The sequence below is a fragment of the Nilaparvata lugens genome, chromosome 1, assembly GCF_014356525.2.
Source record: "Nilaparvata lugens isolate BPH chromosome 1, ASM1435652v1, whole genome shotgun sequence".
Taxonomy (NCBI): Eukaryota; Metazoa; Arthropoda; class Insecta; order Hemiptera; family Delphacidae; genus Nilaparvata; species Nilaparvata lugens.
Genome location: NC_052504.1, coordinates 28,119,125 through 28,132,388, shown reverse-complemented (window position 1 = coordinate 28,132,388; position 13,264 = coordinate 28,119,125). Strand labels below are relative to the sequence as shown.

Genomic DNA, 13,264 nt, shown 5'->3' with positions numbered 1-13,264 from the left:
TTTTATTATGAGAAAATATCCTATCTTTAGGTGGACTTGTGATTGGAAATGACATAGACAACAGTAGGTGTTATATGCTGGTTCATCAAGCTAAAAGGTTAAATAGCCCGTGCGTTATTGTAACCAATCATGACTCAACCAATATGCCTAATTTTCACCTCTCCGATAAAGGTAAGCAAGAATTGCTCGTATCAACTGTTGCAGTGAAACGACACTATATAAAAATATTCAAATTGAAGAAATAAGTGAATTTTGTTTCACTAATTTTTGTTTTCTGATCTTCATAGATCTTATTATTATAACATAAGATATAATAAATTTTACCTAGCCATACTGAGCTTAGTAATCTGTTGACATTAATCCCTATCATCTATAATTTTCCTGAAATTTCATCAATTGAAAATCTTAATTTCCAAATTCTGAGATGTTGTAGAATTTGTTATGATAAAATAAAAACATAATAAGTTGTCTTTTCTACTAGAACGGTATTATTTTTACAATACCCAGGTCTTTATTCCATCATAATTTACAGTCATTCTTTGACATATTTTTTTATCTGTTATTTATCCCTTCAATGAATGATTTAGTATGTAGTCAAGTAAATACTATAACCTTTGTATTTACTGATGTATGAAATAGGCCTGCTTATGTCAGGAATGGTAGAGAAGACATTATCTGGAAACAATATTATTCAATAAATTACCTCCAGAATTGAGAGAAAGAACCAACCATAAATGCTTCAAGTTAGAATTTAAAAAAATCCTTTTTACTACTAATATTAATTCAGAATTGGTGTTTGAATGCAATTTAGCATCTGTTTTAAAAATTAATAATTATTGTTTTATTCATGTTAATAATGTACAGTATTTTATTAATAATATTGTTTCAAAATGTTAAAATGAGCACATCTTTGTGTTTCCTTAACTATAGTTAAGTGATTGGACGACACGACTGAGTTTTTAAAAATTGAAATTTTATTAATACTACAACTACAAAGAATACCGAATTAAAGAATTTCTGGAGCCGAGTGCTCTCGTCAAGTGATTGAGTAGAACTGAATAAAACTAATTAATTGAGACATGAAGAAGACAATGCATAGTCAGCTATATTCTATAACAATAGGGTTGTATACTAATACTATAGATGTATTTAACTTATGACAAAAAATTGAAACAATCTGTCTTCAATTGTTGCATCTGTCCCTATTATTATTGGCTATATATTTTCTTTTATTTAAAAATTGATATGTGTTTATAATTTATATACTATGTGCCTATGCTTGTGAGCTACAGCTGTAGAAAGTCAAATTCTTCTTTTCTTGAACTATAGCCTACCTATTGTTGTATTGACTCCTCCTCTAAACACGGAATTGTTCCATACTTAGAGGAGACATTTTCAGGGGAATGTATTGTAAAATATACACTTTCTGAAAATCAAGTTAATTTTAATTGAATTGAAATTTATCAATTTTTTATTTATTCAGTGGCAATAGAAATCTTGACAATTTACTCAATCTTATTGTGTTTACAGATGGTAACAAAACTGTGATGAAGTTTGACAGGATTCTGTGTGATGTGCCTTGTACTGGAGATGGTACACTCAGGAAAAACGCTGATATTTGGACAAAATGGAATACTGCCAATGGAAATAATTTGCACGGGTAAGTGATGCACTATAAAATAATTATACTATTCAATAAAACTTACTGTTTTACCATAAAACTTATCAATTATGAAGTGTATTGCAATAGCCTACTTGCTGTGAAATTTTAGAATTCGAAATGTAGTAGGATACAGTATTCAGAAAAAGTAAGATTTTCTCATTATAAGATCTATAATCTGTTGGGAATCCTTGTTATTATCTCCGGTTTCTTTTCGGAATACGTAAAACATATTAGAGCGAGCAATACGTGTGTGTAACACCCAACTTTTTCAAAGCAAAGCAATATAAAAAGTTGAAGATGATTTTATGAATAATTCTGTAAAGATTATTCAATGAAATAACTAATCAGTTCTTGGTCGACTGTCAGTTGATATGCATAGTTCGAGTGATAAAATATAGTGATTTGAATTTGAATGTTTTTCTGAATAATATACATATTCCTATTCCTAAGCTTGTCTTGAGGCTACTTTTAAAATGAATCGATACATATTTTTGTATAAAACAAATCAAGTTCAAAGTTATCATGTTTTCTTACTTCCTTTAATGAGGCTACATTTATAGTTCGAATAGTAAGGTAATTTTTGCTATTTTGCCTCAGTATCACAAGTTGGTTGTTATACTATGTTGCAGTGTTCAGTTTCGAGTAGTGAAGAGAGCACTTGAGATGTTATCGATTGGTGGTAGAGTTGTGTATTCAACATGTTCATTGAATCCCATTGAAAACGAAGCTGTGATGCACAGGATGATTGTAGAATCGGAAGGTAAGTTCAAATATTTAAAAGCCCAATCCAAATAATGCCAAAGCTTCCACTCTTTCAGAGTAGATTGGTAAAAAAATATAAAATTCATATAGCCTACCACATGAAAATTGTTCTCTTTTGAAACTAATCTGTATGATGGTAACTCATAACATAGTGAGTATGTTACTCTTTGTTTTCTTAATCGGGTTGTTGAGTCGAACTTGATTGAACTTTTTACAAAACTGCAAAAAGTGATTTGTCGAATTAAACTTTTAACATTATGCCCTTCTAGTTCTAGAGGTAAAATGGATCACCAATACGGTGGTAATACATACTCGTGCACAACGAACATAAAAAACATGTAGGTAAATTTTCAGAAAAATTTTATAGTGCCAACATGATAAATCTTGTGTGTTGACAGTAACTTACTCTAAAAGTAGGCTAATATAGAAATACTCACTCTTACTTTAAAAGTAACTTACTCTTTTGATATGTCAGATAAGTTTTCATTGAATTTACTAATTTATAGCCTATATTTGTTATTAATTTATGGATTTGATTTTTTCTATTCAGGTGCAGTCCAATTGGTCGATGAACGTTCTCGACTAACAGGGCTTGTTTCCCGTCCTGGTATTTCCAAATGGTTCCCAGCATCCCGCGATATGGTGATGTACGATTCTTATGACACTGTGCCGGAGAAATTTGATACACAAGTTAGACCTCAAATGTTCCCTCCCAAGCAAGGAGAAGAGGATCAATTTCATCTGGATAGATGGTGAGTTCATGATGATGAAATTAAGAACTAAAATCATTAAATAGAATGAAGTTATTCATATGTTACTTTTTTCTGGTTTACTTATAATTTAAAACAACATTTTTTATAACTCTGATACATTGGAGATTGTTGTTTTCATCATTGCTTTACATATTAACTTGGTATGCTTTACATATTAACACATAGTGGAAACATCCAGAGCACAAGTGGACAGAGAACACTCGACCAAAATAAAACATGAGCTGAGCCAACTTAAGAGACAGGCAACAGAGAGTGAATTCAGTCTACCTTTCACCCCAGAAGAAATCGCATCAGCTCTCAAGCATGTAGCTTCTGGAAAAGCACCAGGATTTGATAGTGTAAACCCAGAATTTCTAGTTAAATGTGGAAAATATGCAAAGGTATGGCTGGCTAAATTCTTCACTGATGTTATGCAAACTGGCAATGTACCCAAAGAGCTGAGGCAGTCAAAGATTATAGCAATTTTGAAACCAGGAAAACCAGCAAACTCAGCAAAAAACTATAGACCAATTGCATTACTGTCGGTGGTGTATAAACTAATGGAGAGGCTAATCTATAATAAAGTATGCCAGAAAATATTTGAAATCATACCTGTTGAGCAGGCTGGGTTCAGACCAAACAGGAGCTGTGTTGATCAAGTTCTATCACTTACAACATGCATTGAAGCTGGTTTCCAGAAGAAATTGAAAACATCTGCTGCCTTTATCGATCTATCAGCAGCTTATGACACTGTTTGGAGAGAAGGTATGATCTATAAGCTCCTAAAAGTGATCAAGTGTAAAATAACAGCTCGTCTTGTGAATAATATGCTGAGTGATAGAACTTTCAAAGTCATCATTGGATCTGATATAAGCTCACAAAGAAAACTTAAGAATGGTCTGCCTCAGGGCTCAGTTCTTGCCCCTCTCTTGTTCAGTCTGTATATTGCTGACATGCCAGAAACCTTGTCTAGAAAACATGGCTATGCTGATGACTGGGTATTATCAACACAGTGTAAATCATTTGAAGAGTCAGAGAAAATTCTTACAGATGACTTGAGAGAGATGGGTAGGTACTTTCGAAGATGGCGTCTCCAACCAAATGCCAGCAAAACAGAAGTTGCATGCTTCCACCTGAACAATAAAGAAGCTAACAGAGAGCTAAGAATTCAATTCGAGAATAGAAGCCTTAAACACAATAAGGCTCCAAAATATTTGGGCATGATACTTGATAGGACACTTTCATTCAAAGAGCACCTAACAAAGACAGCAGAAAAACTAAAAACCCGAAACAATATTATGCAAAAACTTTGCGGAACATCATGGGGAGCTTCAGCATCTACATTACGCTCTACAGCCCTAAGCCTTGTCTTTTCAGCTGCTGAGTACTGTGCTCCAGTCTGGATGAATAGCTCTCATGTTCATAGGGTTGATGTTCAGCTAAATAACTCAATGAGAATGATAGGTGGTGTTCTGAAATCTACCCCTGTGGAATGGCTCCCGGTGTTGAGTCACATCCCACCCCCAAATCTTCGACGCATGAATGCCCTCACTAGAGAGTACAAGAAGATACAGGAAAATCGAAGCCTGCCAATACATGAGGATATACAAGATGCCAATCAGAGCCGCCTGCAATCTCGTAAGCCACCGGTTAGGACGGCAATTACAGCCTTAGATTCAGGTTTCCGTTTAATTGAGGCCTGGCAACAAGCGTGGTCAGCAAAGCAGAACATTGACATCCCATTTGTAGCCAAAAGGCCACCAGGCTTCGATTTGCCTCGTAAAACATGGTCGGCATTGAATAGGGTACGAACTCATCATGGTAGATGTGCCTATCTGATGCATAAGTGGGGGAAGGCTGACTCCCCTTTCTGTGAGTGTGGAGCAGTCCAGACTGTGAGACACATAGTGGAGGAGTGTCCCAGATCAGCATACACGGGTGCACATGAAGATTTCCTGATGGCTAAACCAGCATCAATAGTCTACTTAAATACCCTGGAAGCATGTCTCTAATTTCCAGGTCAAAAGTGACTAAGATATTTTCATTCGTTTTATATATGAATTTTCTATTGTTTTCTTTTTTTCGAATTTTGTGATCATAAATGTGTTGTGTATACTGCCATACGCTAAATAAATAAATATTAACTTGGTGAATTTATGTGTGTATTATCGGATTTAAAGGTAATCCACCTAATGTAGTTAATCATAAATTCCCCAAAACATGGAGTTGGATTTGGCTATTTCATAATAAAATGTTCTTACAATGGGTAGAAATACCCGCAGTAACCTAAGTCGTAGTATTTAGGTCAGGACATCAAATTAACTCGCTGGTTTAAGTTTTATCTTTCTAAATCATTGCTATGTAATCTATCCACTTGAGCAATTTCTGGATAATTCTAATAATCGAGTTAATATTCAAACACAGCCAAAACTACAAAATCTCTGTCAAGTTTTCTAGTCATATTAATTCATCATGTACGGTTACAGGGTGTAATGTCATTTTTTGGAAGGGTATTATTCATGACTGTCACTAGCAAGTTTGTGTTAAAAGCAAACATTATTATCATTATTAGCTTATGGCACATATATATAGACGCACACAAACATATAGGTAGTCAAAGACAGGTCATGAGACCGTTGTCAGTTTAATAAAATATTGTAAATATATTAAATTTTGATGTCGAGGTTGTCAATAGAGTGTAGTGATTGTGGAGAAGCCAAGATAAAATCATTTAAATCGCCTTGGTAGGCACGTATATTACAATTTCTGATGAGATGCTTCATCGTCTGTCTAGCCTCTCCACAATCACAAGCAGGGGAAGGTAAACTGCCCCAGTCATTAAGAGAGGCCCCGCATCTCCCTTGGCCAGTCCTAACTGTTAAGAGCCGCCCATTTCCGTCTTGGCAGTTCAAATCCAGCCACATTTACACCAACTGAGTATCCAAAGCAGATGCTGTGGGGCTTTTTCATCCACTCTTCCTCCCAGCTTGCTCTCATGGAAAAATGTCCATCGCTTAGTTGCTCTGCAATGCGCTTGGGAGGATGCCTTGACTTTAGCCGATCACCCAAATCCAGAAGATCTCCATGGATTGGAAGTGCCCTGTTACTCTTTATCTTTTTGTATTCATGAACAAGAGCAGAAGATCTACGCAGCCCCGGTGGAGCAATATTGCTGAGAACTGAAAGCCAGTATATGGGGGTGCTTCTAATTGTCCCAGTGATCAAACGCATAGTGTGGTTCAGTTGCGCATTTACTCTATTCACATGGGCACTATTTAACCATACAGCAGCACAATATTCAGCGGTGAGATACACCAAACCCAGCGCAGAACAGCGCAAAGTTGTGGCCGAAGCACCCCAAGTAGAAGCAAACATTGAAAAACTACTCTTTTCGTGTGCGTGAAGGTGTTGTTGTTTTAGATTTCTATATTACTTAAAAACGACTTGAAATTGTTTTAATTCACAACTACTGATTTATAAAAAAGAGAAAGTTGTCTCGGTTTCTACACCATTCCATTATCAATCTGTAGTAAACTTTTGTTCATTCAGTGTGGAATCTAGCCTATTACTCTACTAACTACTTCATTAACTATTCAAACTCTCTATAAATAATAGATTAATACTTTTTTGATTGTTACTTTTCAGTATAAGAATCCTTCCACACGATCAAGACACTGGCGGATTCTTTGTTGCTGTCCTCGAGAAGACCCGACGACTGCCTTGGGAGGCTGAAGCGAGCAGCTCAGAGGATGCTGGCGGCAAAAACGACTCGGAAGAGGTGGCTGAATCAGCCGAGAATGGAAAGCGCTCATCCAGAAATGGACCCGATAAAAAGAAGAGGCGCATCCAGGGATACAAAGAAGATCCTTTCGTTTTCTTTGATGAATCCGAACCTGTTTGGCCATCTTTGAGGTATCTATGATCTAACTTATGAATTCACTTTAGTAGATTATGTTAAGGCGTGGAGATCAGCCGGCCATATTTGAGATAGCTGAGCATTTACTTCAGTAGAATATGTAATGGCGTGGAGATCGACCTCTCCTTCAGCCAGTCTGAAGGCCTTATAGAGGGAGGACCTATAGATAGAGATTAACGCTTCTATGGTGTAGCAGACTCAGCACCAACCGTCATTTATCAACATTTTCTTCAATCTAATGACAACAAAACTTTCATGTAAAGAACATTGTCGTAATAAAAAAGAAACCAGTATCTGAAAGTAACTTCTATGAGGTTGCTTGATATATTCAATTACTAGAATAAAAAATTACTAGGATTTTTTTGTCCAAATAAAAAAGAAACCAGTATCTGAAAGTAACTTCTATGAGGTTTCTTGATATATTCAATTACTAGCAGGTAACCCGTGCTTCGCAAGGGTCTTTTTTAAAACTTGACGTACTCAATGAAATCTAGAAGAATTTAAAATAGGCCTACAAGAATCCTCGGTTAAGAATTTATATGCAACATTTCAAGTAAATCAGTCCAGTAGTTCAGATGTGATGATGCACCAAACATAATTTTCCTATCCTTTACACGTGTATAGGTGTTTAAGCCAGTTCTATACTATTATAAAGGAAATGAATGAGAATAAATTTTGAAAGGTTTGAGATATCGATGTGCGGTTTTCACCATACCTTTTCTCTGGAAATCCTGTATCGGAATCATGTATCATATGCCCACCTTTCAATAAAAAGAAGAAGTTGGATTCAAAATGGCGGAAAAATTTTGGGTGTGACGGAAAACCTGTTTTTATAACTGGGGATTCGAAAAGGATCCCCAATCATACCTATCTTCTAATTTCCCTTTTAAGAGAAATGTTCAGCTGCTTCCATACAACAATTGGAAGAAGCATGACAAATAATTGAAAACTTGATAAACTGAAAACTTGATGTAATCAAATCTTGAAGAATTGAAGTCTATAACCATCCTTGGTTGAGCAAGAACATATAATTATGCAAAATTTCAAGTTAATCAGTCCAGTAGTTCAGACGTGATGATGCGTCAAACATAATTTTTCATACATTACACGTGTATACGTGCATAATTCAGTTCTTTCCTTTATTATAGTATAGAAGAGGATAGATGGATGAATGATTATTGTTATTTTACTAAAAGATAGAATAAGTTGAATAGTTTCCCTTTCAGAGGGAGTTTTGACAACCCACAAAACTCATTTTTCATTTGAAGATATAATGAAAAGGTGCTTAGGACCTTATTTTTTTGCTCAGTTTGCCAAAATACCCCTCATTCCAATATTAACATTTTCGACACACTGGGCTCGAATAATTTGAAATTTTAATTAAATAAAAATGGAAGGGAATAATTTATTTATGTAAATATCAACACCTTTATTCAAAGACATATTAACTGCATGCGTCTTCATATTGCCGTATATCATGATGCGTTTCATATATCATGAAACTGTAGACGTTTATTCAGCACTTTGTCTCAAAAAACTGTTCTAGCTGAAAAATTGATAATCCATGCCACATGTAAGCCTATATTGCATCAGGAAAACGAAGTTTCAAAACTATGCCCCAGTTGCACTTACGTCGGTTAACGTTTAAATCACGATAAAATGCTATACTTTAATCGAGATTAGCACTAACCGATGCATTTTAACGCCGATTAAACTAACCAATGTGAAAAAATTTAAATTCTGTAAATGGCACCATTTTAACGGCGATTAGCTGAAATGAAGAAAAATTGGTTGCACAAAGGTAAAAATCGAAAAATAACGCCGGTTAAACTAATCGACGTGAAAAAATTTTAACAGGCCATTCACGCGGAATTAAATCCAACTAACGCCGATGGGTACCTACTGATAGCTGTCTTTCAATTAGTTTTTGGTAAAAAAACTACAGAATTCAAAGTATAAGCTAAATATATTAATGAATTTCATCCGTTAATAAGATAGAAAAGTGTATTTAGCTAATATTAGCATTCAAAATTGTTAGAGTCTGATTTTTGAGGTTAGTTTTCGATCTGGTTCGTCTGCAGATAGCATGACAGAACATTTTTATGGCGCTTGCGTGATGAATAGTCACCGCTTCAATAACATGACCTCACTTTTGTGCCATTTGTTCATAACTTGCACCAGTTATAGAATAATAATATAAAATACAGAATAATAGAATAAGTTATAGAATAATAATATAAAATATTATAGAATAATAATTCTACAACTGGTCCAAGGTTCAAAATAATAACATCTGTCGGTTAAACTACAGAGTTGCCGGATTGTAAAACCGTTAGGCCGGTTACAGAGCTCGACTGACCGTCAGTGCGTATGTACCATCCTGACCGTACGCATCGATGAATCAGTTTTACACATTCAGAGCTCGACTGACCGTCAGTGCGTATGCACCATCCTGACCATACATCAGTTTTTCTGACTCACAAAATGGACGCCTTTACAGATTGTTTAATTGCAGCTTATTATCTTCGTAAACGAAAGATTAACATCAGCAAATTTCGGATTCGAATTCAGCGCCCCAAAATACATATAGAACCGTCGAGAAAAATTCTTTCGGGCTGTTTCCTGAAAAACGACCATTTGACTGGACTAAGATGTTTTTGAGATAATTTCTTTGATGCAGCTGTTTCACATTCACCATAAATTATACAGAGTTTGTGAAAATAAAAATATTTATCAATTATCAAAACAATACTATTATTATTTTATTTTGTAATAAAAATATTATCATTATTATTAAAAATATTTATCAATTATCAAAAAAATATTATTTAGTTCAAGTGGTATCAGGTAGAAAGCAATAATAGAACAGCTGATGTTCCTTTTTTAATTTCGATCATATGATTTGGTTATTTTTATGAAATCGTATATGCCATTAATGAAATTTGAACATTAGTTCTGAAAAATCTAGAAGGAAAATTGAAATTTGGGCTTTGAAATGCACGAGATTGATACTTTTAGAATCTATGTGCAAAATTTGGAGATCTAAATCATTCCCGTTTTTCCGGTATGCAATCCACAAGTTGACATGTTTTGATGCGAACAAACGAACACACAAACGAACACAACCCTACTCTCTATTATTATATAGATAGAATTCTGTTTAGAAAATTTGAATATTTAATTTACGAATTTTGATCAATAAATTTGTTGTTGATCAATAAATCTCACATTTTTGTCAGTAAAAATGTCAAGTATATAACACTTTTCAATGAAATAGAAATCTGTATCTAAAGTAAAGTCAGTTTCGTATTTAAAGTAAGGAGTTTCGTATTGAGTATCGAAATTACTTATATAGCTCTGTCTATTATCAGTACAAATGATAATAAAAAGACTGGATATTTTATTCAGTATTTATAACTATCACAATATTACCTTTACAACTACTCAGAAAATATAATAACCAAGTTTACTTATTCTTGTCCATATGAAAAACATTATCGAACTCTACAGTACTGCTCTTACTTATCCTTTCTTATTCAGTGAATAGTTCAGATCTGGAATTCACTTTTCTATTTGCAGAGAGTTTTTCGATCTCGATGCCGAAATACTGAATGGGCTTCTCACGAGATGTGCCGTTGGCAAGAAGAAAAATATCTACTTCACGTCGCCAGCTGTCAAGCAGATCCTTCTAAACAATCAAGAAAGAGTGAAGGTACTCCTTACCATGATTCATGAGACTATTAGTTTGCTTATCGTTTTCATAAAAATGATTCTTAGACCGAATTCACCAAAATGAAAACTTGGTTTGAGCGCCACTTGATTCTAAATAGACAAAAAATCATATTATTACAAAAGCAATTCAAAATCATCTGACTTAAAACATACTGCCGCTCAAACCTAGTTTCGTTTTGGTGAATTTGGTAAATGCATTTCCCGAATGTTGGCTGTCCTTAAATTTGAAAGCATAACTGCAATATAATTGTATGTAATTAACTCAGTTTAATTACAATAGAACTGTTCAAAAAGAGCAGGGATATGGTCAGACTAGACAGAACAGCGTTTTATACATCAATATCGGGGCACCGAGCTTCGCTTGTTATTTTTATTTATTGATAAACAGAACACAATTCTTTAAAATGATCGTGTTTATATTTTACAGCTGGCTATACGTCAGCTTATGAATTTCGGGGTTGCGATATTTTGAATTTCCAAAGAATAACTTGCTCACTTTTTACTATCCACAGACGACGAAAGTCTCAGCTGTTCAGCCAAGGATGAATTATCATTTTAATCCGTTGAACATAAATAACCAGATATAAAAATATAAACAGATATACAGAAATTGCTCGCTTAATATAATAGGATGTCCACAAGACATGGCCATGAAGATTTATAATGCCCTTCCAACAGAAATTCTTCAGCGGACTCCGTAAACCAATTTAGGATAAGATTGCTGTTGTGGCTGAAAGAGAATGTTTTATGACATTGGAAAACTGTTCAATTGATTCCCATTGTTTTATTTATCAAATTAATCCAAAAACATGTTCTTTATCCAATGCGTGTAATGTATGTGAATATTTTGATGTGTTATGCTTTATCTGTATGTGACTTGTGTCAATATAGTAAAAATTACAATGCATGACATTAATAACATTATTCTAATTGAATAATAAAAACTCAATTTTTTCCGCAGATAATCAACTCCGGTGTGAAGTGCTTCGTTCGTTGTGATAATAAGAAAGAAGAAGGCACTTGCAACTTCCGCTTGGCTCAAGAAGGATTGGCGTCGATAACACGATTTGTGGGTGGAAAACGCCGCATCAAAGTCTCCCGCAGCGACATGGCAACGTTGCTTGCCAACTCTGACCCCAAAGCCCCCACCCAGATTTCAGTGCTTGAACCAGCAACACAAGAAGCTGTGGCCAAGCTTGGTGAGCTGAACTTCATTTCAACTCAACGTTTTCAACTATTGTTCTAGTTTTGTAAAAAATATCTGTTCAATCAATAACTTACATTTTCTATAAAAATCTTACCTCAAGTTTAATTTATCTGATTTATAATACAGACACAATATAAAAATAATATACAATGATCTGTATTCATATTGTGCAAAGTTGTGTGGCAGCCAGTCAGTGGTTGCTTGTATTGAATATTTCATGGTATCATGACAGCATTATAAGTCTCTGAATGATGGAATCTCATTATCTCTTTATTCAATGTAATTTATTATTGAATTGATCTGTAACAGTTACTTTTTCATTTGGAAACAGTTTGGGATAAGAGGAGTCGCATGGAATCTTTTCAGGAGCTACCTATCAAACCGAACACAATGTGTCAAAGTCAATGGATGTATAAGCAACAAGCTGACTGTAAAGTTTGGAGTGCCACAAGGAACAGTACTAGGACCAATTCTTTTTCTTCTCTACATAAACCCATTATGCAACATGGAAATTAATGGATCAATCACCACCTTTGCAGATGATACTGTTCTACTGTTCTCTGAACCGACCTGGGAGATGACCTGGAGAGAAACCGAGACTGGACTTCAGAGGGTGTCTCGCTGGTTGAGTGAAAATCTGCTAACATTGAACCATGAGAAAACCTTCTTTCTGACCTTTTCGGCGACTCAACATGGACAGCCAACAGGAGATGAGATAGTAATCAAGAATCAACGGAATAACACTTCATACACAGTTCGCAGGAAACAGTCACAGAAATACCTGGGAGTTACAATGGACTCTTTTCTGCGCTGGGATCATCATCTCAATGAATTATGCGGGAGACTAAGGAAGACTATCTGCAGATTCAGGATTCTGAGGACACTGGTCGACAAGGGATGTCTAAGAGTTATCTACTTCTCTCTAGCTCAGTCCCTCATGCTGTATGGGATTGTGGGATGGGGAGGTGCAAGCTTCTTGCACATCGAACCGCTCCTCAGGGTACAGAAGCTGATCATGAGGGTCATCAACCAGAAGCCTCCACGCTATTCATCAGACCAGCTATTCAATGAGTTTGATGTGATGGATCCAAGACAGCTTTACTCCAAGGAGATACTATGCAGACTACACAAGAACCCAACAACATTTCAAACCAGAAACCACAACCACAACACCAGATACAGGAATCTTCTCATCACTAGTGTTGCAAGGAAGGCACTATACCAGAGACATT

The 13,264-nt window shown here is 35.2% G+C and overlaps 1 protein-coding gene across 1 annotated transcript in view; it reads left to right on the top strand.

Moving 5' to 3' along the window:
* LOC111056880 (tRNA (cytosine(34)-C(5))-methyltransferase) overlaps nucleotides 1–13,264 on the top strand; it is a 34,061-nt gene that overhangs the window by 15,979 nt on the left and 4,818 nt on the right. The window contains exons 6-12 of the mRNA XM_039424492.1: nucleotides 31–171; nucleotides 1,531–1,660; nucleotides 2,293–2,423; nucleotides 2,976–3,177; nucleotides 6,823–7,089; nucleotides 10,673–10,805; nucleotides 11,787–12,024. Of these exons, the coding sequence (XP_039280426.1) occupies nucleotides 31–171; nucleotides 1,531–1,660; nucleotides 2,293–2,423; nucleotides 2,976–3,177; nucleotides 6,823–7,089; nucleotides 10,673–10,805; nucleotides 11,787–12,024 (1,242 nt within the window). The remainder of the gene's footprint in view (nucleotides 1–30; nucleotides 172–1,530; nucleotides 1,661–2,292; nucleotides 2,424–2,975; nucleotides 3,178–6,822; nucleotides 7,090–10,672; nucleotides 10,806–11,786; nucleotides 12,025–13,264) is intronic.